Source organism: Phlebotomus papatasi, chromosome 1 (assembly GCF_024763615.1).
Source record: "Phlebotomus papatasi isolate M1 chromosome 1, Ppap_2.1, whole genome shotgun sequence".
NCBI classification, from domain to species: Eukaryota; Metazoa; Arthropoda; class Insecta; order Diptera; family Psychodidae; genus Phlebotomus; species Phlebotomus papatasi.
The window spans coordinates 63,317,456-63,345,311 of NC_077222.1; the positions used below are offsets into that span (position 1 = coordinate 63,317,456).

Here is a 27,856-nt window from a genome sequence, read left to right on the forward strand (position 1 = left end):
TTTTGACTATTATGAAAATAACGTAATTTATATTATAAAAAAGATCATTTTTTTCTATCGTAGGAAAATTACTGCTCTAAATTTCTTGAAGAAGTTACAGGTTATAAAATTATGCCACATTGAATTTTATTATTGCATTTTATTTTGAGGTTAGACTTAATATAACCTTAATATAACCCGTTTTAACTAATTGACCGTAAAAAAACAGCACTAATGAAATAAAACAAATTATAGAAGTAAAAAGAGATGATAAATATGTCATCTCTAAAATACATTTTTTGATAAAAAAAAAGTCGTGCTTTATCTGTGAATAACAATTTTTGATCAGTTTAATATTTTTTGTGAGTTACGTGAGGATTTTTATAATCTCTCCTATTATGTATCACATGGCATCAAGAGTGAGATTAAATGGGGCACTGACACCTAATGATACAATAAATGACATAATTTATTGATAAAAAGAAAATGTTTCTTTGCTTATTTATTTTTTTACTAATTGAAATTTATGTTCTGACTCAGATTTTTTTTTAAATTTCTTTTATTTAACCATTTTAAATAAATGAAATACTAAAACTTAAAATGTTTTTGTCATAATGTTTTGGGAGTTATCCAAGCATTCATGCACTCCAACATTTCCAGGATTTTATTTTTCCGGAGATTTCCTAAAAGATAAAGTTGTCAGTCTCACTCACAGTGCAAAGTTAAGTGACAGTTTAATCATTGCATATTTTTCGCACACCATTAACCCTTTCGAGATGACTAAAACATTATATTCCTTAAAGAAAAAATAGATTTTTCATTATCGAATTTAATATTGCAAATATTATGCGTATGATAGCAGTGGTATTATTTGCAATAAAACCCTTAAATTTTTTTTAAATAAATAGTATCTATGAGAAACCGATTATCCAATCATCTTTAAAGGGTTAATTGTTGTAGCAATTTGAGTCTCACATTTTTTAATTTTCAATTTTCTCTTTATCTTAATGCATTATTTGTTTAAGATTCTCCATTGAAACAGAAAAGTTCATTATAAAATCAAATTGTCTGATTTCAGAGATATTCAATTTCGTTTTTAAATGCTTTCTTGATATCTAATATTGATGCTTGTGTTGTGATATTGAAATTTGTTCATCCATAAATTAATTAAGTGGATATTAAAACTTTTAACATGGAAAATATTAGCTCAATTGAAATTTATCTAACGAACACTAATAAGGATTTATGAGAATTTTCTGTAGAGTTTATCTCAACATTCTGTTGACTTTTCAATAATATTCAAATTGCCTTTCTATTACCCCAATCAACGTTCATTTCCAAAACTGCATTTCCTGATAAATATTTATGCGTGGTATACGTGGGTTATAACGTTGTTTTTCTTTACTTACAAAACTACTAAGAAAGTATATTTTAAATTAATTTCTTTATATTCTCAGCATCTGTAATTAGGGTTGCACCAAACCCTGTTAAGGTAAAGTACCCTTACTCGACCGGGTTCCTCTATTCGACCGGTGGGTCAATTTTTGAATATTTGATGGTGAATTTCATCAATTTCTATGAATTTGTCACTGATTCGTATTATTTAAAGAATAATTGACCTAGTAATGTTAGATCATACACAAAATATTATAGCAAATATAATTAAATTGAATAAATAAATCTACCGGTCGAATAGAGGAACCGGTCGAATAAAGGGTACTTTACCTTACATCTGGCTCAAACTTTGTAGTACCGTTGATACGAGTGACTTTGTCCTCCGTGGGTGACTTTGCCCCCCTCCCTACGGTTCGTAATCGTAATTTTTTCTTTAATTCCAATGTTAAATAATGGTCCTGAAAAACTGGACATGGTAGATCGGATCGGTAAAGACCATCATTAAGTGCTAGAATTAAAGAAAAGTTTACGAGCAGAAGGGGGTTAAAGTCACCCACGGAAGACAAAGTCAACCGCATCAACGGTAATTACTCAGAGCTATAGTGCATTTAAAAATCAATTTTAAAATAGCCATAATGGCCTCTACACACTAAAAAAAATATGTCCATATTTTAGAGTTTTTCCTGCACAAGTGTAGGGAATTTGCTTCAATATGGACATAAATTTCTCTAGTGTGTAGAGGCCATAAGTCCTGTTCTAAATATCAGAATTGGATCATTGGTATTGAAATGAAAGGTCTTGTAAAATTCTATAATCATTCACAACATCGCAATTTTGTACGTGCATGAATAATGGCTCTAAAATCCTCATTTCCGATTCAGATCATTCAAATTCATTTTTGCAAGATTGTAAACTCGTAATTTATTCTAGGAAATTACCTTAGCTACCATAAGCTTATTTTAGCTTATCACAGTTTAATATAAGGCAACATGACTTGTGCTTCCTTTTGCAGTTATCACGGTTATGAGTGAAGTGTTTATAATTGCAAATGTGTGTGATTTGATGAAAATAACAATTTGAACAATGTTGCCGATAAAGCGTCAGAAACATTCAAATCAGCGACGAAACATAAAAGTCATTCATCCTGAAAGAGGTAATTATTAATTGGTTTTTGTTTATGATGTCTATTCCAAAATGAATCTCTCTATATTAATACCGATTCAATTTTTCTCTTATACTATCTCAAACCAAAAAATCTATTCTACAAACTACTTTGATACTATTAATTATTTTGTATTAAGTTAGATTAATAAAAATAAAAATTTTTCTTTGGGAAATAAGAGAAAAAATGAAATATTTATAGGCTGGCGTATTCAAAGGCGGGTCACTATCCCCTATTATAATCTTTCGATTTTGTAACCTCTCAAAATTCAAACTTTCCACTTCCATTGCAAAGTTAGTTTTTTAACATATTTTTACGAATCGGACAGTTTCTTGTAAATTATATTGTTTATAATTGAAATTGCATCTAGCCGTTACTAGATCTAGAAGCCAATCGGTGAAAAATAAAGACTTGAAACCCCTTATAAATCAGCTAAGACTCCCTATAAATCGGCTATAAAGGACTATTAACTTAACTATAATTTTTCTCAGACATAGGGGAAAGTACTCTTTCTTCGAACGTTCATGCCTTCGAATAATGTAAATTTCTATTACCTTTTCTAAGAGATTTCCACATGATTGTCACATAATTATCAATTATTGATAATAAGCTAACTAATATTTAATAGAAATGTAGGGGAGACTGGGGTAGAATTAGCCAGCAAATAAAAGTTTTCATCGCGTATAATTTGTCCAAAAATGTTTGTATCAGGCTGAAAAATATTTCAATGAATAGGAAGAGATGTGTTTACTTCGAACAAGTAGTGTTTTTCTCAATATTCCTTCCTAATCAGACTATAACATCTCACTGTCTAATACCATGCGCGGCTTATTCTACCCCGGTCTCCCCTAAGTATCTTAGAAAAACTTAAAGAAAATTCACATTATTCGAAGGTATGAATGTTCGTTCGAAGGGAGAGTACTTTCCCCTACTGTTTTTATTGGGATATTTCGAAAACGCTTTACGCAATTTCTTTTTTATTTCCGGATTTGCTTTATAGGTTGTTTTAGAATATTTTTCGTTCATATACGAAAACGCCCTTCAATTATTCCTAACAACGGATTATCAAGGATGAATATTAAAAATACTCTAGACCTAGAGAATTTATTTCCTAACCGATTGTGGGAGAATTGGTCTCATTTGAAGCGGGTGGATTGGAAACCCTTGTCTGACTCGTTTTTAACCCTTTAACCAACCCTTTAAGGACGAGTGGGACACCGGTCTCCTGAAAACAAAAACAATGTTTTTGACTATAGAAAGTTATTTTGTCCACTAAATAGTCCAAAAAATTAGTTTTTATTTTTGGGACAACGATGTTCCATTCGTCCTTAAAGAGTTAAGAACGAGAAGGTTTTCACTGACGAAATTTCAGCAATAAAAATAAATTGAAAACGAAAATAATGAAACGATTAAACTTGCCTGTATAGAGAGGCTCTTAAGCCTAATTTACAAATAAAAGGCCTACATATTATTATTATTATTATTATTATTATTATTATTAACCTTTACTTTTGAAGAGTTCAAAAGTGGATTTGGTTTTTTTTAAACTTCTATAAACGATTGAGATTGGTGCAGGCCAAAATTCCGAAAGCCAAGATCCCGCTCGGCAAAATCCCGAAAATACAAAATTTCAAAGCGCCAAAATCCTGAAGAAACCAAATTCTGAAAGAAATCAAAATCTCGAAAATCCGAAATTCCGAAATACCAAAATTCTGAAATTATACGAAGAATACCGAGTGAAATAATTTCCCAAAACTCAGAAAATTTCTTTATGCTTCAAACAATTGCGGGTGAAATTGTGGAAATAGCTATGTGACTCTTAACAATTCAGGATTTTGGCTTTCGGGACTTTAGCTTTTGGAATTTCGGCATTCGGGATTTTGGATTTTGGGATTTTGTCGTTCGGGCCTTTGGCTTTTTGAGATTTTGACTCAACTGGGATTTCGGCCAATTCGAGATTTTGGCTTTTCGGGATTTTGGCTCAATCATAGGATTTGATCTTTTGAGATTTTGGTTTTCGAAATTATGACCGAGACCCAAACCAGATAAGGGTCAATAAACCCATTAAAGAACTCTTCTTAAAAATTCCAACGAATGATTATTTTTACTCAAATGAAAAATATCATGAAGAAAGACTGCCCAGACAAGTTATACAAGTCATTGTGAAAAGAGCTCTAAATACCCCGGGTCAGATCTAGGACAAGGTGTCTGAATCAAGTTTAGGATCTTGCCTTGAATCGCCTTGGCATCAAACCCGAACATCTTTCTGAAGTGGTGGAGGATCGACAGATGTGGGTTTTAAACCTTGATGTCATGGTTCCGCGACCTCATTAGGGATAAGCGGTTGAAAATTATGCGATGATGATGAAAAATATTATTATGTATAATTCTTGTTGTTTCCAATCCTGAAAGGTATTCTTTAAGAAAATTGAAAACAATAAATATTAAAATTCAATCTTCTATGTGAGAATTTGGAAATTCCTAAGGTTTTGGCTTAAATATTAATTGTAAATAGCCGGGAATTTGCTAAAAATATTCTAGAATCATGCAACTATTTACTTTGTGATAGGTACAGAGAAATAATTTCTTTGTATGCCGGTGACTTAATCGTATTTAAAGGGTTAAACCGACAAGAAATTTTTATCTTAATTTTTTTATGGTTTTCCTTTGAGTTTTAGATCAAATTTTGAGGTAATCTATATGAATAAGTTTAAATTAATTGCACTCAAAATTTATCAGGCGAATGTTTGGTTTATGAAAATAACATTGGGATATTCTTTTTAATGTTGTCTAGCAAACGTATTTCTTAACCAAACAGAAAGTACTTTTATTAATTTGAAAGGTCTTGGTATCCTGCATAAGCCTGGATGGGTACTCAACTGGTTATGAACTAATAATATTTTTGGAATATGTTCGGAGAGTTTTATTTAATAAAGATTTAAACGGATTTAGAGATTTAAGAGGATGTTTGTCTTCTTCACGTATGCAGACGTAAGGGAATTTTTTGTATTACCAAACCGGAATGCAATCGTAGAATGATAAATGTTGGACGCTATCGAATCGATAAATTTGTATCTGTGAGATTTAGTGAATGAAAGTTATTTATACATTTTGGAACCTTTTATTGTACCATTATGTGGTTGTTGATAAATATTAATATTCACTACAAAAAGTGGAGTATCATTTAAGTTTTTCAGAATCGACAGTTGATACTATCAAAAAGAAGTTATTATGTCACCCCAAGTTATAATCCGTGTTTGAATGCTCAAATAGATTTGGCTTCTGTCGTCTTTAACACTCTTTTTACTGTGACCAATTTTAGTAGTATAAATTATTAAAGATTATTCTTCCGAATTAGTTTTAAATTAAAGAACTGTTCTGAGTTTCACGCCATGTGCCAATTTTTTAAATACTATTTTTTCTTAAATTAATAAATTCCTCTATTGGTTAATGCGTAAACTTCTTTATGTTTATTTTTCTACGATGCACTTTTCTGTGATTAAGTTCTGTGTTGATGTGTTTTCACTAAAATTAGATAAGGTGGAGTAATCCACTCTAAAGGCTGTTAGGGCTGTTATTTATCGTTAAGCTTTTCTCGCGTAGGGCTTTGATATCGATATAAAAGTCCCACAATATTTTTGATCATTAAATCCAGTTCACGAGCTGAAAAAAATGTTTGGTCGTAATTTTTGAAATATCCTTTTTACTGGCTTAGATTTAGTCGGTGAGTTTGTTATGAGTTGACGTTCTCCATGGATTTTCTGCCTTTCTGTTTGCTGTAACTTTTTTTAGCGTAAAAAAGACTAGATAAAGTTTATTCCGATTTAACAAAAGCAAGAGAATAACAGAAAACTTCGAAATTTTAATGCTTTTGAAAGTACAGTCATCTTTCGATTATAATTAGTGGTGATACCGCAAATATCTTCCACAGAAATGCGAAAAATTTTCATCCTAAAAACTTTTTCTTCCGGTAGAAAAGTTTTTTATTATATTAGCAAATGTTGCAATGAAGGAAATAAAACTTTTCTGTGTGGAAATATTGGTGAAAATCATCAATAACATATATGATTCAATGCAAGAATTTTTCTAGATTTACTGAATGAATGTTTAGTAGAATTGAGGTTAAATTCCATGAAATTCTCAACTTTCCTGTAAATATTATATATTATATATTATATATTTTTTTATATTGATTAAAGTACTAGTCACATCCGAATCTTTTTGTGATTCATTGCATGTTTGTTAGGTAATGCTTCCTACACTTTCTTTGTCTCGACATCCCACTGAGAAGGAAATTTATTGCATCTTGCAAGAGGAAACCACTCTTTTCCTTTCTCAAGTTACTATATAAGGAAGTGGCATATGATATATTACCAGTACTTCCCTTTTATAGCAATCAAAGGGCGTCATAAGATACTTAAAGTCCTTTATTGAATAATTCACCAAAATTTCCATTATAAAATTCCTTTGGGATCATCATTGTTGTTCTTTTGAAAATTTACATGGTTTACATGGCTTATAACGTATATGTGACTAAGTGACGAAGAACGCAATTAAGTCATCACTTATGTGTGGATTCTTCAACTTTCTATGAAAAGGAGATTCGCCATAATACAAGAAGAATGTTTGTAATTAAATTTTCGGGGAAACTCTCAAGGTGGGAAACTAAATTAATTGGGACTTTGTGCTACTATAAGCACTTGAGCGTCTCAAGTGTTCATACCTTTCTTGATTGAGAAATTTGTGTATATTCACTGGATATGTTTCCGATTAGTGGTTTTTGATGCGACAATTAACACTATACATAAACCGACGTATTTTAGTAGTTGTTTAATTAAGTCGGTTAGTCTTTGAAGTCAATTAACTATCTTACATTTAATCAATAAAGACAAAGACTATTCATGAGTTCATTGACATTGTATACTTTGCAGAAACAGATATTAATACACAAGTAAGTACTGACTTCTGTAGCATTATTAATTATACAAAATTTGAAATTTTCAGTTTAAAGTGATTTTAAACTCAAATTTGCTAAAGTTATATAAGTATCCCAATGAAAAGCTCTAAAAGCTCTTTTGTCGGATAAAAGGTGAAGTTTTCTAATTGTATGAACTCTAAAGAAAAACCATTTTCTTTATATTGAAGGTGATGCGGGTGGAGCGGATGAAGTAGTTTCAATAACGAATTTTGAATTGCATTTTCAGACTCATTTACAAACTGATGATAATTATTTGAACAAAACTTAGTACTAAAGATAGGTTTAAGGTTAATAAACGTAAAATCAAGCATGTTTTGAAATATAATTAGCCTGACACAAGGAAAAGAATTTATCTCAATTGCAAAAGGCTTGAAAAACCTCAATGCGGAGCAAATCTGGGAATGAAACTGGAGCAATTTTCAAAAAGGAACATTAAATATAATTAGTTTTGTTTGTAATTTAGAAAATCAGAATACTCATGAGTTCGAAAATTCGGCACAATATCAATTCTTTGACACTTTTTTTTAATTTTTCTGGAGTTATAGATCAAATCTGCTTTACTGTGTTATCACACTTGCACATTAAAATTTTAATATGATTCACATTAATTGTCGCTGGTGAGAGTCCAAATGTGTAATTTGTTCAAAATTTGATCTATTTGTTGTTAAAAAGGTAGACTTGGTCCGCAAAATTTGATATAAATTGATTTATAGCATTAATGCGAAAAATTAATGCGATCTTCTCTTTAATTTTTTAATGTAAAAAATATTTATGCTTTAGGTAAATTTAGACTTATTTTTGAAGGCCAAGTCCACTTCTTTCTCAATAAATTGAAAAACCCCAAATATTAAGTGACTCAAAGACACAAATAACATATTTGGATGCTCACAAGCGACAATTAATGTGAATCACATTAAAATTTTAATGTGCAAGTGTGGTAACGCCGTTACAATGTTCTGTTCTTAAGGGATTAACTTTCAAAAATAGTTTAAGTTTATATGTTACATTTTTATATGATTAAAACGCTAAATAAAAATAAAAATTTATTATGTTAAAAACAAGAGAGGGCAAAGTGTCTGAGCTTTGCGGAAAGTTCGAACTCACGAGACAGAGATCTCCGTGAATTATCGTATTCATATTTTTTGAGACTATACCGGTTTATCACCGATTAAATTCATTCGAAAATCGAAAACATTTGGTAAGAAATAAAATACTTACGTTCAAATAAAACGGGATAAACGAGAAAAATAAATCAATTACGATTCTTTGATCAATTAGAAAGAATTGATAAGAAAAGCCCAGCCAGATCTTTTCAAAAAATCATAATTTAACCAAATCTGTTGGAAAATGGGCCCTCCAAAGTCATTGGCATTTGACCTTCAATAATTCAAAATGGCAAATTTTCCGGTCATAGGTATGTTCGGACGAAATGTTCGTCTGGACGACCTTTAAAACATATTGTTGCGGAGGGGATAGAAGGGGTATATATGGTAAAACGGGAAAAGACCGTCTGAGATAATATCCATTTATGGAGAGAGGGGTCATCAAAGACCCGAAATAGATATCTCTTACCATTTGACCTCTAGTTCGGGAACAAACTTAAGATCAAGTAAAAAAAAATCTGACAAAATTATTCAAAAATCGGTACTTAACCGCTTAATTACCAATGAAGACCGATGCAGCCGAGCTCAGAATTTCAATACCTTTCCAAAAAATCCAAATTTAACTGAATCGATTGAAAATTGGGTTTTCCAAAGTAGTTGACCTTAGACCTTCAATAAATCAAAATGGCGAATTTTCCGGTCATAGGTATGTTTGGACGAAATATTCGCCTGGATTACCTCTAAAACATATCCTAAAATCATTAAAAAAGTTTGGGCCAATTTTGAGAAAAGTAAAAAAAAACTTGGTGAGGATGGAAGGGGCGTGGGGAAAAAAACGTTTTAAGATACTGTTTTTTTTATTGGGGGTCATTGGGGAATCAGTGGCGCAATAGGCAAGACCGTTGACTCTTGGGCGGATCGATTCCCTGGCTCGATTCACTGTTGTGAGTTCGAGTCCCGCCCGGTGCAAAGATCTGAATGTTTAGAAAAAGACATTTTCACTGTGATATAACGTAATAAAAATGCACCGCCTCGCCCAACAACTCCGGGAGCATGGAAGAAGCATTCACCATACTACGGGAAGGCGCTCCTGGGCGGTCTACAATGGACTTCGCAGATTCTTCCAACACGGGATATAACGCATTGTAAAAAAATGATTACCTTGTAATAAATATCTCGATACGATTAATAATAATTGGGGGTCATCGAAGAGCGGAAGTTGATATCCTTTACCGTTTAAGCTCCAGGGCGATGACAAGTTGAAAAAAAAAAGAAGTTTATAACTGCTCCCTCTTTGAGTGAAATAGAGAAAATATGGCGTTTTACAGTCTTTTTAACCCTCGTAAGCTCTTAAATCTCTCGCTATGGGTTTTACATCCTGGCTCTGGGACAAGAATAAACAGAAGGTTCTTTGTCAATTAATTTTTGTCTCGTGTTTATTCTTGTCATTAAAAAGAAAAATACAACTAACTCACCCGGAAGGATGTTTTCTCCTTAATCAGTTCTCCTTTTGAAATCAGTTTAGACTTCTTAAAGCTTCCAGGACCTTGTAAATGAACCTATAATGACTCCATTCTATTAAGAAATACGCTCTCTTAGACTTTCTTTTGATTAAGATAGAAGAAAGTGATCAAGAAAGAAATTTTAGGAATTTTTAGGTTTAATCGAAAACGCATCTTTTTCGAGTAAATGGTTTAGGAGGAAGGAAATGATAGGCGCTAAATGATGATGTTAGTGGTCTCTGGGTCGACTATGAAGGTTCAGCGAAGATCGCAAGACTCTATCTCTAACCGTTTGGCCTTTAGAACCGGTTACGGCCGAACGAATAGTCATAGTCAATCTGATGGACAGATATACCGACAAACACTATGGTATCATTTTTCATAAATCGTCTGATTTGCTAAAATAATGTTGAGTTTAGTAGTTCTCGGAGGTTGAAGGTGGATTTTTTTTATATTTAAAATATCAAGAGATTAAATACTGCTCTCGCGATAGGGTTCTTAATAGTAAAATGGATGAAATTATTATGTATTGAAGTATATTGAACTGAGTTTTACGGTCATTATCAGCCAAATCAATGAAAAGATGCATGGGCGTCTGGCCCATTTTCTCGTGCATCACAATAACCTACTGTTATAAATTAACTGTTGGAAACCTATTGTGTAATGTTTGTACACGTGAAACATTAACCATCCAAAATACTGATATTATTTTGAGAACAAAATCAAACCATTTTGGTAAAATTTATTTGAATTGCGTGAATATTGGGAACAATAAATTAAATTTGTACAAAAAGGTCTGAATGAATGGGCGTATTGGGAGATGTAACATTTTGGACTGGAATATCTAAAAATGTTGATAAAATCATGAACTGGGTGATGGGACTGATGTGTTCAAATGTAAATCAATTAGAGAAATGAGTTTTCAAGTCTTATTTAATTTCAAGCATTCCCTTTTCCTGCGTATTGTTACTTTTTTCTTAGTGGAAAAAGGAAATTTATTTGCAAATTTGTATAACATTTCCAGAGACAGCTCTAATCCATGTAATTTTGCTGAATAAGGCCTTCCGGGTGGTTTCATTACTCTTCCTTGCTGCCACAGTACTCCCCGTTGTCGTCTACCTGATGGTGTTCTCGCGGGAAATTGGACCATTGGAATACGATCGAAATCAAGTGGGAACATGTGGCCACTTGAAGAGATTGCATGTATCGTGTGGAATTCAGGTAAGATTTTAAAGAATTGAGAATTATTATCATTCCCGTGGGTGAAATCGCTTCAGTATCAGGTCGAAATTGAATATCGCTTGGAGAAAAGCTCATTTTTCTCAGTTTCATAGCTTTTCTCGCAGAGTTGAACATTTTAGCTTAGTGATTTCTTTGGCATAAATTCAAACTCTAAAAATTAAAGTCTGATTAAAAAAAAAAGACTTTTGGTCCGATTGAATGTGGCTGGAAATAGACGGAAGAAATTGAACTGAATCAAGAGAAGTTCAATGTTTTCCTGTTTCAATTTCCTGTTAAAGTCTGATAGAGTTTCTTCAACTCTATCAGTTAAAGATGGCTTGACCATATAGTATTTCAAGATGGATCTAACGATTACCCTTAAGTGTTAAAATTAAAGAAAATTTATAAAAAACAAGAAATATTTTGTTTTTCGACTTCAGATGAATATGCTATGAATAATCGTGTCTACCGCAAAGTAAATTCTTTCAAAAACTCAGGTTCTAATGGCTGAAATTTAAAGATTTTTAAATTGAAAATATAGCTGAAATGTTGTATTTTTGTATGCCTAAGAGAATGAAATAAATAATTTTTTGTTGTGTTTGAAAAAAAAAAAGAAAATATACTTTTTTGGATTTTGCGTAACCAACGTAACTCCTTAAAACTGGACTTAATTCTGAAATCATTGATAACTTCATAATTTCTTTTTTCTTTCATAAATACTAACGTAAATAAATACTTCCAAGTGGTAGATCTTCTTTAAAAAATTTTTAGGGTAAGTGTGCCAAATTTCGGCCAGCTTCTAATTTCGGCCACTTTGAGTGTAATTTCGGCCAAGCAAAAAAAAAATTAAAATTATGTATGTAATCTTCGAATAGTCAATGAATTCATTTTGCTTTTAAAAATGTTACAGATCACTTGTGTTTCTAGCAGTCTTCTGATTTGCGGTGAAGTGCAGAAGGTTTTCCTTCGGTGTTTTTCATGAAAATTAATTAGTTTTCATTAAAGATTGTTTCTGCTTATGTTAATAGTGAATCAATCTTTAAATTTCAGATAAAATTACCCAGCTGGATCCTGTATTTCGCGTAAAAAAGTGTATACTTTGTGAGCGTCTCTCAAGTGAGGTAGTGTTGTCTATTCCGGCAACGAAATTTCTTATTCATTTTATGTGTTTTTTCAATTTCTAAGTTCTCCAATGTCCATAGAGAAAACTATAGTTTCTATGAAAAAGATGATGTGGAAAATGCCTTGGAAGAGTTCAGGAAGGGCAAATTGCTACGGGAATCTGCGCGTAAATTTGAGATGTTACTCTTCAGGTCTTCAGGACAAATTACACGAAAGATCTCAGAGCTTGTGGGTGGGTCATATAAACATATTAAACTAAATATTAAACTCGTTCCGCTTGACATTTTGAAATTTTCTATCTGTTGCGTCACAAAAGGGTCAGAAAACAAGGTGGCCGGAATTTCACTCAAAGTGGCCGGAATACTGCCCAAAGCAATGTCCACATTTTTATTAATTTTTCAATATTTTAGGAAGTGATTTAGAGAAACCAAAGATGATAAACTAGTTTTCAAGGTTCCACACAACCCTCCTGAAAAAGAAGGAACAAGATATATCAATATGAATTAAAAATATTGGCACACTTACCCTATATGCCTATATACTGATCGAATTTGATATTTAAGATCCAAAAGTGTTACAGACGATTTATTTTTATCTTCAAATAACTTTATTCAGCTCTTAATAGTGTTGTATATTATCAAATTTCTAGAACATCACCCAAGACTTCTGTTTGCAACGAGGATGCTGTTTTAGTGAGAAGGATGGGTGCTATCATTCTTTGCCATCGAGACACCAATACTTTAATCCCTCTTACATAACCCCCAATTTAGCCATGGAATTACAACCTCTGCGTCAAGTGACTCCACTTGGTGTTCCAGCCCTTCCCCGTCTGCAACTTGCTATCAATCCCCAGACAAACGCGCGAGTACGACTTTATGTGTGGAATCCGGCAATACATCGCAATCCTGTAAGTTTAACTGCCCATTACATTATTATGAGATCCAATTGCATTCGGTTTAAATAGAACAATTTGCGTCAGTTATGGCCTTTCAGTGATGCCAATTCAATTAACTCAGTGTACGTGCTTTTGGATATTTAACGTCTATTTCGTGGAACATATCTCCTCAACCCATTTGCAATACAATGCCAAATTAATCATTACCAGGTTGAAGCTGAAACGATTAGGAATGATACAGCAGATACCCAATTCATCTATCGTATTTTCCAACCAGTTATTTATGCGGAATTCCGCCGAAGGGTGGATCAGTCATTGCTGATGACTACCTCTCGTGGACCACTGATTACAGCTGAAAATTTTCTAGAATGGAGTTTTTTTCTGGGATCAGACAACCTGTTTGGACTCGGTGATTTACATCTAAAGCCAGGCTTTAAAGCTATTCTCCTAAATAATGAGACCACAAGTGCCATCCCAGTTATTTTGGCTTACAGTAAGTTATTAAAATGTGCAAATGTGGCTGCAAAAACACAAATTTCACTTGCAAAATTATTCATAAACCTTTTTTTGTGTACAAATATTTATTCCGAATGAGAAGATACAGGAAAATATATTTTTTTATATATGGCACTTACAGAGCTTTTAAGTACCATTTGATGAGCATAATTTTTACTCATTCTCACTCCATCCATATACCGTAAACATCTGTAAACAACACAAACCGTGGGAAATAGGTCAAAAATGCAGGTGAAATTGCATTTCCATGAGTTCAAGATAAAAAATTATTTAAATTGGTTTTCATTTTTGTCCTTTTTTAGAACAAAACTTTACTAAATTAATTGAATTCAATTTCAGCTAAATTAATCGAATCATTAAAGTATAATAAAAACAATTTTGAGCTGGTTTGGACACAAAATTGTGTCGATACCATAACATTTTCTCATAAAAAATTAACCTTTTAAGGAAGGGAAGGTCAAAAATTTGGGGGTCAGAAAAAATAATTTTTTTTTTTACTTTTTAGAGCAAAACACAGACCGTAGGTAAAATTTCAGATTTGGATTACCGGCGACCTAGTCGTCCTTAAAGGGTTAAATAACGACTTTACGTCGAATTCTTAACGTGTTTTTTTCCCTGAAAATAGAATTATCTATTAGTAATCAGATTATACAGAAATCTTTCCTCAAGGAAGAACTAGTGAGAGATAAAATATCATGCAACGAGAATATACCATTAAATTTAATCCCGGGAATCTCAGGAATAGTGTACTCATATCAATAATTGAAAAATGATATAAAAGTTATTTGGTTTATTCTTTCCCAAAAAGTTTTCTTGGTAGCAATATTGAAAGAGATATAAATGGTAGAAGATCTTATAAAATTGTTTTCCTTGTACTTCTCCCTCTGAGACAAATCTCTGCAATTGGAATTTCAAAAAAAAAAAAATCAAAGTTTTACTGACTTGCAAACAAAAATGATAGGTTTCAGCTTTACTTCACATTGTAACAATTTGTAGGAAAACTGCAATTTTTATTGCTCGAACTTTACATAGCGAGAATAGAATATGATATCTTATGGTTTTGTGATACCACACGGATAACACAAACTTCAATAATCAGGTTGTTGCATAAATTAGTGATTGTGACGATTTCGAAAAATTTCGGTTATTTCAAACAATTCCAGATTAAAGCTTAGGCCTTAGAGAGTATTTAGAAGGTCCCATTTTGTAAAGCCACCCGTCAAATCATTGCTCTTCCTGCCGATTTTACTCGGAGGTTTTTTTTAATTGTAACGGTATATTCTAGTACAATTAGAGGAATTCTGTAGATTTTCGGCAGAATTTCTGCCTGAAAGTCTGTAGATTTTCGGCAGAAATTCTTCCGAAAATCTGCAGATTCTCGGCAGAATTTCTGTACAAGAAATCTGCATAGTCTCCATTGTTTCAACAAAAATATTGTTGATTTATCAAGAAACTGTAGAAGTTACAAAGAAAATGGTATGCTCTGCTTAACAAGCATTACCGATTAAACAATTTACATGAGTAAAAAGATTGAAGACAAAAATACTAATTTCTTAAAAATCGCCCATGAAATGATACAAAAACACGAAATTTAGGTCGACACTCTGTTTAAAGTTTTCACTTCACTATTCTCTACTTATAACACGGCGTTGCAGAATTCTTTATTTTATATAAACACTGTGAAATCACCAAGAATCACTCTATTGATTTTTGCAAACTTCAGTGAAAAATATTCCATCTTTTCTGACACAGCTGTCTGGAAAGTCTGGAATGTAGAAAAACATCTACAGAAAATCGGCAAAATATCTACAGAAATTCGTCAGAGTATGCACCAGGATTCGTTTGAAAATCTGCAAAAATTTCTGACGAATTTTGTCCCAAGTCCAAATAAAATTCGTAGGAATATCTACAGATTTCTCGGCAGATTTTCGGCAGAGGTGTAGATATTTTCTGCACAAAACTTAAAGATATCTGACGAAATTATTTGACGGGCAATCTTGTTAACATTGAGACAAAATTTATATTAGGTTATAATTAGAAATAATTATTAAGTATTAAAAACATTTGTCACCTGATGATACAATTTGGATAATACTTTTTTTTAATTTAATAACTATACATATAACTATACTAGTACTCATTGGGGTCTACTGAACATACGTTATGACTTCTATTTTCAATTTAATAAGTTCAATATTTTTTTTTATCATTTTGCTGATCGGTCATGGTGAATCGGGGTGGCGGTGGTCGTAATTAAGAAGAAATAAATACGTAAATTTTCATCAATCTCACCAGTATGGTCAAATTACTTGTAACGGGTCTGGGTCAAAATCTTGAAATATAAAATCCTGATCGCTAAAATCGCAAATTAATCAAATCTCAAATAAATCATCAGTAATAGTAAGATAAGATAAGATAAGATTTTGCCAGGGGTTAGTTCTCCATTTCGGATATTCCGATGCATCCAGGCCACCAATTGGGCCCCTTATGCTTCCCCACTCCTATACTATTTTATCCCCCGATACGGGTAGCCGCTCAATATCACAGCTCTGTGTGGACAATCAGTGCCGTTACTATATCACAGCATCCCTTCTCGGTGTGTGTTTGGGATCAGTGACAGCGAATATTTGCATCGAATGAAGTACCACTTTCATGTCGAAACTCGTTTTCGTACCAGCCTCTATTGTTTAGGCGGTTCACTTTTTTTTGCCAATATGCACCATTGACATTACTATTCATTCATTCACTGGACGAATTCAAAGCCGATTATGGCATGAGAAATCTTTTTCTGCTGCTGTTCAGCTTTGAACCCAAGACCTCGCAGTCATAGAGCTACTACTCTATCCACTGACCCATTTGAGGCTCAATAGTAATAGTAAAATTAATTGTCAATTAATTAGTACCAGTCTTAGTTTGAATCTACTCCAAGTTTCAGTTTCCTTTGTCAATTTGTTTCTTATTGCAAAGGCCAATTGAACCCGACGTATCAGGGCATTTTTCCGAATGGAAAAATTTGAACTTCGTGTAGTGAAAATGTTCAAGGACAGCTATATGTCGTAGAGCATTAAGAAATTTTTTCATAGGTAATACGGGTAATACTTTAAGCAAATTGTAGAAGCAATAGCAGCCGGAAACGCAAAATCTGCAGAAGTTACAAAAACACATTTTCGCATTAATTTATTGAACATTATTAGTTATTGATTAGATGCAGTGTATTACAGTTCAGACAGTTATATATAGAAGGACAAAATTAGTTTTGGAATTATGCATTCTTGTTTTCATGTCCGGTCCACAACATTTACAGTTGACCTGTAAACAGACGAAGAAATAGAGAAGGATTTGCACTACGCTAAAACTTTCATTTAGTGTAATGCTCCGTGAATTACGGATTACACGAATGAAATTAAATAATAATACGATTCTATAGGAAGCGTATAACAATTTGTCATGAGTATTTTGCAGTCTTTTTTACATTTCTGTGGTGTATATATAGAATGTATATGTTAATATACATGTTAAGAAACTTTATAATTGTGTATCTCGAAAGTTGGTTTTAGGAAAATGTGAAACTTTCAATACTATTTGAACTTTAAAGGAAGTTACGGAATTCGTCAGTTTTATGGGAACTTGTAATCCACAACTTTCTTTTTTACCGGAGATGATATATTGGAATAGAATACATTTGCGAATCCTAAACCTTTGTGATAATGGACTTTTCTTTTTTTTTTTTGTTCATTTTTGGCCGTGAGCCAAAAAAATCAAGTGTATAGATATCGACTGAGTGCGTTCAGCAGTATCAGTCAGAAAAAACATTAAAAAGGGTGACGAGGGAAAAAAATGTACCCTGAATAGTCGAACTCGTAGGTTCAATTCTAGGATTTTTTTTATGTTGTGAGTGATTTTATTCATTCAATGAACCAGTACGATAGCGACTTTTTAGAGCATATTGAGCATATTTAACTGAAGTCTTTCAAAGAGGTCAAGGATGGTCAGGAAGAGTGGAAAAGTTTAAACAAACCGACTTTTTAGTAAATGCGGTTCTTATTTTTCGTTAAATTAATTAATGACTCAGTTTTACATTTTTTACATCTTAACATTACATGTTAAAAATGTTACATATATGGATTCTTTTACTATGTAAAGAATTATGTTAAATATTAAAATTCGCCCAACTCTGAGGGTATTACTCCTAAGCTATTTTTGAGAATCTTTTGAATGATTAATGAATAGCTTCAAATTGGGTGGGAGCTGGTAAACTTGAAAAGAAATTGCTCAGTGGGTGAAACTTTGCTAAAACTGCGAACTCGTGAATACTAGGCTTTTGCTGATAATTTGAACCACTAAAGAACTTTATTATTCTAGGTAAATGATGCGAAACTTGGGATGTGAAATTTCAACCATCAGTTCAAGCATTTTGCAAAACATGGAAGACTTTACCACCCGTATTAAATCTGTAGAAATCATTTAATCATTTAATTTAATCATTATATACAGCTGTATGAATAATTTGTTAAACAGTTTTGCTCATTTATTCCAACATTATATTACGCATTTTAAAACATCGTATTTTTGCAACAATTTGAACTAATATTATTATCTAAAACTTTTATTTTCCGAGCATTAAAATCCTTTTCAATGAAATGTTCTAAAAAAAAAGTTTTTCACTCTGGCCAATTGTTGAGCTTATTGATAGAATGGATAGAATCATTGTTTAGTTCTGTTGCAGAGCATATAGTTAGAACAAAAGAAAAACAACGAGCGATTGTTAAATAAAATCCGTTCTCGTTCTTTCTGTGAAGTGTGAAAGCTATTGTTGCCCTTTTAGGCTCTAACTATAAACCACAAATTGATTGGCACTATAAAAATAATTCTATCAGTATATTGATCAACATGATGAAATTCGAGGAAGTATAGTCACTTTATTCATGGTATACTAGTAAATTAAAACTTGCCAGAAAAAATCCATGTAGGGTAACTGTATCAAATTTCAGCATAGTAGCGTGCAAGCACCAAAGATTTAAGTTCGAAATGCAATAATTTTAGGGTAAATGTACCAAATTTCGGCATACTTGCATGCAAGCGCCAAAGTCTCAAGTTTCAAATGTAATATCTTTAATAGAAATTGATTTTTTTATTACTTCTTTTTAAGGAGTGTTGCTTAGAACCTAGTAGACGGTTTATCGTATTTATTTACTCCAAAATCATTCTTAATACATTTTAAAATGAATAAAAATGTAGACATAGCTTTGGTGTCCTATTTCGGCCACTTTCATTCTCATAGTTCCTTGCCCTTCAGGAATTCTTCCAGTGCCTTTTTCACGTTATCTCGTTTGTCGAAGCTACATTTTTTGTTATTCTTTTGCATTGTATAATCTCTAGAGTATGTAAAAACTAAAAATTCATGGAAATTCGAGGAACAAAAAAGGTGGCCGAAATTGCAAGCTGGCCGGAATTTGGCACACTTACCCTAATACAAATTATTTTTTCGTCTTTTTTTTAAGAAGTATAGATAGTATCGTTTTTGTTTTCTCTAAAATCATTCTTAATACACTTTAAAATTAATAAAAATATAAACGTAACTTTGGATAATATTTCGTACACCTTAATTTTCACAGTATCTTCCCTTCTGGAATTCTTCCAAAGCCTTTTCATATCATTTTGTTCGTCGAAGCGACATTTTTTTGCACCGAATAATGTCTGAAGTATGGAAAAATTAAAACTACAGGAAAATTTGAGGAATACAAAGAGTGGCCGAAATTGAAAGCTGACCGAAATTTGCTACACTTTCCTTATATATGTAGAATAAGTTTATAATAGTCTCTCAGTTAGTCTAGGCCGTAAAATTTCTTCACCACCGCCCCCCACCCTGAGGACCAACTTTTTAAAATGTAAAATGTAAAATATTCGTTGTGAATCATGCGATTTCCAAAGATTGACGTTATGCTTTTGCAAACGCCTGGCAAGTTGTCCTTTTTATATGGAGCTATTTGAAGCCAATTCCTAAATCGATCTCGGACTCAGCTCACAGTGCTCCGAGAAAAAAATTTATTTAAACAAAAATTTACTATATTTATCCCTCCATACGGAAAGGTATCTTATAATACGGAAAAACTTCTCACTTTTTAAATATTTAGCATAACGGTAGCGAGTGCAAAAAAAATCCCATATAAATTTAAATCGAAGTATGAGAAAGTAACTTCAAATTTCAGGCAACTTGCCAGGGGTTGTGCTTTTGGTATGTTCGTGTCTCCCTTACCAAATGCAGCGGCTGAACAGTTATTAATTGTGACTTGAGGTCTTCGGGTTACTCACCATATTAATCATAATTAAAATTATTATATATTTATTGATCTCCCACTTTTCTCATTTCCCTCCAAAAACATGTTTTTCGAAGACACTTCAGATACCAAAATTGCTCTTAATTGTTCTTTCTTAACGATTTTACAAAAGGAAGTATCAAAAGGGCTCTACAGAGCTTATTTTTCAATCAATATAAGCAAGTATAAATACATTTGAAAGGTCTTAAAATCCTGCACAAGTCAGATTTAGTTTTAAGTATAAAAAGGTAATGCTCAGTTTCTCTTTACTTTTCTAATAATTTCTTGAGTGTGCAAGAGAAAAAGTGTAAATTTCAAAGTGAAGTGATTATGTTCTTTTTAGTTGAGGAATTATTTGTTTTTTTTTTGCTGCACAAAGAATGCAAGAGATAACAATAAACAAAAGAATTTTTTTAAAAGAATTTCACTGAGCACGAATTAAGTGAATTTGTTTTTTTTTTGTAAAATTCTTTTAGTGCTAAAAAATATCTTTTATATTTAAAAAATCAATTTAACTATACTCACTCCCGCAGATGCTACATCTCGGATGTTTCATGGAATTTATTTGAGTGCACCATATCCTGTAGAAGTGGAAATAACCGAAAGCTATTTGGTGATTGTAAGGGCAATTTTCGATATGTCATTCCACGTGGATCTTGTATGTGGTCCCACAATAAGTGAGGTGTTAACACAACTTTGGGAAAACAGTGGTCAGATATCTACACTTCCCAATTGGTTCTATGGTTTTCACATATGTGACACAAACACGACAAGGAATTTAACTGAGTCAATGAATGAAATGCTCGAGATGCTTGATACAGATCAGATTCAGGAAAATCCTTTTGATTCCCACTGTATACGGGAACATCTGTTGTGGATGGCAAATGACAGTGAGGGACTACCAGATGAAGTTCTATATGGTGTGGAGAAACTAAGGGAGGCTGGAAAGAAATTCATCCTTCCCATGACTGCACTTCTTGAGGCCAATCTCAAGGGTAAACCTTTTCAAGAAGCACTGGATAGGGGATTGCTAATGAGGCATCCCACCCTCGAAGAACCCTATGTTGGCCGCATGGGAAACATCAGTGTAGTTTATGTAGATTGGGTGGGATCTAATGGTGATACCTTGACTGAATGGCTGAGAAATTGCTGGCCAGCAAATTTTTCAGCTGATGGACTTTTATTGCAGTCCAACTGGATGAGGGACGAAAGCGAAGGTGGAAAGACACCATCGTCATTTCCATACGTTTCTCAGGATATGGTAACAGCTAGCAATAGTATAGCACCTTGGCTAATCCGTCAGTCTGACACAGTTGGTAATGCCTCGATTTTCACACATAATTTGATGGCATCAACTCAAATTGAGGTCGTAAGGAGCATGGCAAGTGACACCTTTATTATATCTGAGAGCTCATTGTTGACAAATGTACCAATTTTCAATCGCAATGTTTCTTCAACTTGGGCTGAGTTAAGAAATCAGGTAAAGTTGCAAATGGTTTCATGTTATTTTAATGACTATTGTTAGAATTTGTGTCATATTACTGTTTTACTTCCGACACTTCTTCCTGAATTTTCTTTAGCACTTCCACAATTCATATAAAAAATTCTCAAAATCTGTATATTATTTCCAACTTAATGCTACTTTTGTCATTATTTTTATAAAAATAAATAATACGATAAAATATTCCATATAAAGAACTTCTTTCTCCCAAGCTTCTTATAAGAGGATGGTGTCATGAGATTCAAGCTCTGTGGAATTAAATGTAGTGAAGTATATAGGATGCAATTTGATGATCTTCATTGTTAGAAAATTTTTGGTGACGTAAAGAGGATTGAAAACCCATGATACTCTTGCATCATTGAACGAGCGCTGTATCACTTAACTGACTTAAAACCCATAGCTTGCCTCCAATGAATTATTTATTAGGGGAAAGTACTCTTCCTTCGAACGTTCATGCCTTCGAATAATGTGATTTTTTTTTACTTTTCCTAACAGACTTGCACATAATTATCAATAATTGATAATAAGTTAACAAATATTTAATAGAAGTGTTAATATTAGTTAAAAAAACTGAAAAAACATTCACATTATTCGAAGGCATGAATGTTCGAAGAAAGAGTAATTCCCCTAGATGATTCACTTTATATTTTAGGGCACTCATTGGGCCAAGTGGTAGTACTCTCTCTGCAAGTGTTCTACGTTTGAATCCCCATTAAGTCATCAACAGGAATTGTTCTAGCATTAAAGGTGTTTGAATTGCGTCCAGCTTCCTTGCACTTATATTTATGGAACATGAGATTGATAATCCAATACCTATAAAATAATAAATAGAGGCATGTACTCTCCCTTCGAACGTTCATGCCTTCGAATAGTGAATTTCTTTTATTTTGAAATTGAATCTCCCTTTTGGCCTAAGACCAGCGATATCCTATTGCCTAATGATTATCAGAGGCCAGTTTTGGCTCCCTAATGCCAGGAAACAGCGTCTTCTCTTCAAGAAACCTTGAGACCTAGGGCAAGGATTTGGGGATACCGTCTTGAAGCAAATTTCCGTTGAGGAATTTGTCCTCCTGAGGCATTTCGTCGGTTGCGTCTATACCTCCGTCGTATATGCATTTGTTTTGTATCTGCATTCGGTGCAAGCTACAATACAGACGTCCCCTCTTGCGTGAAATGCTGACACAAAAGAAATGCAGATACGACCGAGGTAGACGCAACCGATGATTTATTTTCCGGACTGCAAGATTAGGAAATTTATTTTCTAACCTTGAGTTGAAACTTTTTCGAGGCACCCCCGAGAGTAGCCTACACTAGGGGGCATTACTGCCTTAAGCCCAGAGGCTTAGAAGAGCCTTTACTAGGCTGTGAAAACATCCGAGAGTTAGTCCAAACAGAGGACGAAATCCCCGGATTTACTTAAAGACATCTCTACCAGAGCAAGAGAATAGTCTGACCGGAGTCGGACTATCCAATTCCTCTAGCTGCGACTTTTCAGCTTTTTTCACAAACATTATTCGTAAGATTATCATATGACGAGCATTTTTTGTACTTTTGCAAACATTTGTTCGTATATTTCAGTAGGTCTGACAAAAATTTACGAACAAATGACAACATTTTACGAACATATTTTATGTGTAAATGAACATTTACGAACAAATGTTTGTTAAAGTGCAAAAAATGCGTGTTAAATGATCATCTTACGAACAATGTTTGTGAAAAATTACAAACTTTTACAAACTTGTTTGTGGATTATACAATTTACGAACATTTCGTAAGTCCCCAATAGAAATTCATAAACATATTGACTCCTTGAAAGAAGAACTGTATGCAAATGAGAATAAAAAAATAAATTTGATCAGTAAAGATTTAAATTTGAGCAGAATTTAATCTTAAAATCAATTAAGTCATTATGGTAACGTTTTGGTAAAACGAAATAAATAGTTTTTGCATACTGAAAACCATTTTATATACTAAAATTAAATATTAGACTTATTTCAAAAATATAAGCTTTTAGTTGACCAACATATAATATTTTACTGATCATAAGATAATGAGCTAAAATGTATGGGAACTGGTCCAGCTTTTTCCTGAGATAGGACATTAATGATATCCTTCTTAAATTTACAAGTTTGACAGTTTATTTCTCGAAAACAATTAAACTGATATTAATGAAATTTGACTGAAAGTCGACGTAATGATCTACGCTAAAAATATAATTTTAGTTTTCTACTAATCGGTTTTTAATCGTACTAATCGTTTTTTAAAGTTATTGAGAAATACAGTACTGTAAAATGAAAATTATTTTCGTGTAACGAAAGAATATTGTAGTCCATCATGTCAAGTTGCTGAGATACCTTAAGACGGAGGTTCTTATAAGAAATGAGTTAATTTATTTTTATAAAAATTGATTTTCACTAATAAAGGCCTTCTTACTTTGGGAGAAATTTTAGTCATAAATTACCTTTTTTGAAGGAAACCGTTTGCACTGCTTTAGGTCCCAATTTAGCTTTCAAATTGTAGAGGACTTAACGGTATATCGTAGGATGTTAGGGTAAAAGGACGATTTCTAGAGGAGAACTTAAAGAATATTTTCCTAGAATAAACTACACCTCTATCGCTTCATTTTCCTCCTTCGATTAAGAATTCAGTTTTTTTTTAATAAAATTCGGATATTTTAAGAACAGTTTAGATAGTTTTCGTACATACAATTAACCCTCTATCAGGTAAGACCGTGTCAAGGCGGTCTTCACAAAAATCACATTTACTGCGATTACAAAGTTTTTATTTATTTAAATGCGTTATAGTGTCCTCGGTAATAGTCTTACTAACATCTTTTGAAAGTTTGAACGCATTTTAAATCTTCGTTTAGTTGCTATCCCCAATTTTGTGTGACAGGTCAGAGAAAAAGCAACAAACATATTTGTACAAAAAAAACTCATTTCCAATTTCAAGAAAAATACCGATTTAAGGTTATCTGACTAAAATAAATTTATTTTTAACTGAAAGACATGTCGTTCTACTTGTATATTTTATTTTTAAAAAAAATGAAATAGTTAAAATGTGAATTTTAAAAGCAGAGTTTCAATTTTTTTATAATTATTTTCTCACCTAGCGCCTAAACTAAAAGAGATAATAAAGAATGGATGGTTTTTTCGACTTTTTGGATCATAATTATCCTAGAAAACATTTTCTTACACCTTTTTTTTGCAAATTAAAGAAAATACTGTTAGAGGGTTAAATGACTTTTCATTTTGAATTATACCGCCGCAATAATTTTATCAAGGACTTTTCCGATAATGGCCAGCGAAAGGTGTCAATAAAAGCGAAAAAAAAACGTTTTTTAAGTCTTTACTAGAGCTTCAGTGGCCCTAAACTGTGCCTATGTATACACTATAAGCAATTTTCGTCAAAAATTGCTTCTTTTTAAAAAAAAATCTGACGTTTCTGCCTACAACGATAGGGGAAATTTTCTTTAAAAAGACATTTTTTAAAGAAATTTCTACTAGTGTGTAGACGCCAGCGTAAATATTTTATTTTCTTACTGTTCTATTGTAAATTACAAAAAGTCTTATTAAAAGTGTTTTTGCTTTTGATACCTTTCACTAGCAATCACCGATAAAGTTCTTGATAAATGAATTTTATTGATTTCGTTAATGATTTTCGAAGATCAAAGACAAGACTTTTCTCAAACACTTATCAATCGATTTTGACAAAATTAAATTTCTTAAATCCTCCAGACTACATGAACTGCTTTTAGCAGGACTTAAATCAGATTTTTTTAAATATATGCTCTAGTTCATGATGATTCTATCAAAATGAAAAAGTGGAAAAGATTTTGTCAAAAATCTCGTACCAGAAATTGATTATGAATGCGATTTTATTGGTATAAAAATCAATGTGAAACGAATTTTAAAAGCACTGAATTGAATTTACCAATTAGATTATTCAACGAAGTATACTTCCCTTTGTTATTGCCTTCTGTTTACGTACCGCGTACGCAGTTTTGCGTTACGGTGTTTTATGAAAATCACGTTGGGATTTTTATGAGCATTCGGAAGCTGGTATAAACCACATTGAAATAATGCCATTATATTTTTTTATACATTCTGCGTGGAATTTTGAACAGAATTTTTTTTATTGCATATTCTTTATATTCTTGGAATTTGCCGAGAATATTTTCATATTATTAACGAAGTTGATGTTTAACTTCTAAAATATATACGATTGATTTTTCCTTTGTATTGCAATACCAATCCTGAGGAACTATATCTTTATTATCTTGGTCTTATTAAGACAAACTTTTAACTAATAAATTTTCCGAAAATTCTTCCCCTCCAGGTTCGTCGGACAATGGGTAGAGCTGTATCAGGAGTCCATTTTAGTTCTGCAAATATTTGTGGGGATGATGAAAATTTGCCTGAGGAACTGTGTGTGCGTTGGTATCAATTTGCGTCATTATCGCCAATCTACAGAGTGTCCTCATCAAAGGCACCAAGCAAATTTACCAGATTTGCACAGAGATTAATAAGGACTTCAACTATGAGGCGATATTCCCTTTTTGCCTACATGAAAACTATCGTGAGTGCCGGAAGACCTCTCATGACCCCCATGTTTTATGAATTTCCCGAGTTAGTTGCTGATACGGAAAATCTAACGCATCAGGTGTTAGTGGGGCCATCCCTCCTTTTTGCTCCCGTTCTAATGTCAGGTGCTCAATATATTGACATCTTTGCTCCATGCATCTTCTATGAAATTGGTGGTGGGCAGCAATTGATAGCAAACAAATGGACTCAATTGTCCGTGGTGGAAGCTGATGTACCACTCTTCATTCGGGCTGGCCATATAATTCCCCTTCACAGAACAATGGTGAGGAACATGGAAAGCAATTATGGTCAATGGATGCAGTGGGAATTGGCAGTAATTAAAATTTAAATTTAATTCCAGAATGCTCAGTCACTTATGAACGTGACTACAGATTCAGCTCAATTGTGCGTGGCACTGGGACCTTTGATAAATGGTACCATGAATGCCACAGGTGAGATGTTTGTGGATGACAAGCAAACCATCACATTTACTGCCATTCTCAGAATGCAATGGGTAAGTAGGGGTATGTTAATTGAAGTTAAAACCTCATTATATTATCATTCTGAATGCCTTTCTAATTAGTTGCAGTTTCAACTTCTATCTCATCCCAAGATATCTTGCAGCAATAACACGTCCGTCAGGATAAACGGGGTGAAAATTTACGGATCCGGTGCCTCAGACGATGGTGTTCACACACTTTCCTTGGATTTGTGGCATAATTTGTGCTTGGGAAATTTGAATTTCATAACATCTCTTCCTCCATCCATTCAATGATTTTACTTACATAATATACAACAGCCTTTTACATACAACACACCAATGTTTTTGAGCTTCCAACGTTTCACACATCCTTTATCATATTTCCAACTTCGACACCGAAGAAAATTCACAAATGGTGCTATATGACCTCATAATCATGGATGGCAATCAGGAAAATTGTAGCGATTTGTTCAAAATTTCTACATGCATGTGCGGGAAAGGATCAGTGCCTTATTTCCAGAACAGGGGCACTTAGTTGCTATTCTTCGTCACAATACAAATAGTGTATTCTATAAGGGAAAGTGGGGTAGTTTTGCATGTTGATTATATTCGACAATATAAATTTGTGAGAGGAACTGTCTTGTATATTTTCAAATAGCCAGTCCAAGAGAAACTACCTGGATCACCTGGATTTATCGAAAGTGGTCTTTATTTGGGACAGGGCGCACTTAAGCACCAATGTTCTAAGTTCAAAGTGGAATATTTACAATACAAATTCTAGTTTTATGTTACTCCCTTTTCAGAAGTGTTGTTTGGAGCCTTGATAAAACAATTTAACGTCTTTGCTTTTTTTAAGTTAATTTTCTTACGTTTAGAAATGAATCGACATGTAGAGATGAATTTGACTGTAATTTTGGACACATTGCTTGTAATTTTGGACATTTTGCTCTAATCCGCCTTAATAGGATGTCTATTGTTTTTCATTTTAAGAACTTAACCTACAAGTCCCCTTCCTCTTTATGAGAAGGAACCGTAGAATGTTCCAAGGAGCCCGAAAACTTTCTATATCAATTCAATACAATTTAATTTATTAAAATACTC

The 27,856-nt window shown here is 32.8% G+C and overlaps 1 protein-coding gene across 6 annotated transcripts in view; it reads left to right on the forward strand.

The window, feature by feature from the left end:
* Positions 1-27,087, forward strand: part of LOC129799987 (lysosomal alpha-glucosidase-like) — a 32,904-nt gene extending 5,817 nt beyond the window's left edge. For 2 of the 6 annotated variants that reach the window (XM_055844322.1, XM_055844320.1), the window contains exons 2-9: positions 2,305-2,527; positions 11,144-11,340; positions 13,112-13,369; positions 13,568-13,850; positions 20,724-21,670; positions 26,030-26,557; positions 26,636-26,788; positions 26,858-27,087. In XM_055844322.1, the coding sequence (XP_055700297.1) occupies positions 2,458-2,527; positions 11,144-11,340; positions 13,112-13,369; positions 13,568-13,850; positions 20,724-21,670; positions 26,030-26,557; positions 26,636-26,788; positions 26,858-27,049 (2,628 nt within the window). In that variant the 5' untranslated portion in view covers positions 2,305-2,457 and the 3' untranslated portion in view covers positions 27,050-27,087. The remainder of the gene's footprint in view (positions 1-2,304; positions 2,528-11,143; positions 11,341-13,111; positions 13,370-13,567; positions 13,851-20,723; positions 21,671-26,029; positions 26,558-26,635; positions 26,789-26,857) is intronic. The other 4 variants (XM_055844318.1, XM_055844321.1, XM_055844317.1 and 1 more) reach the window with 2 other exon arrangements.
* Positions 27,088-27,856: the final 769 nt, after the last annotated feature.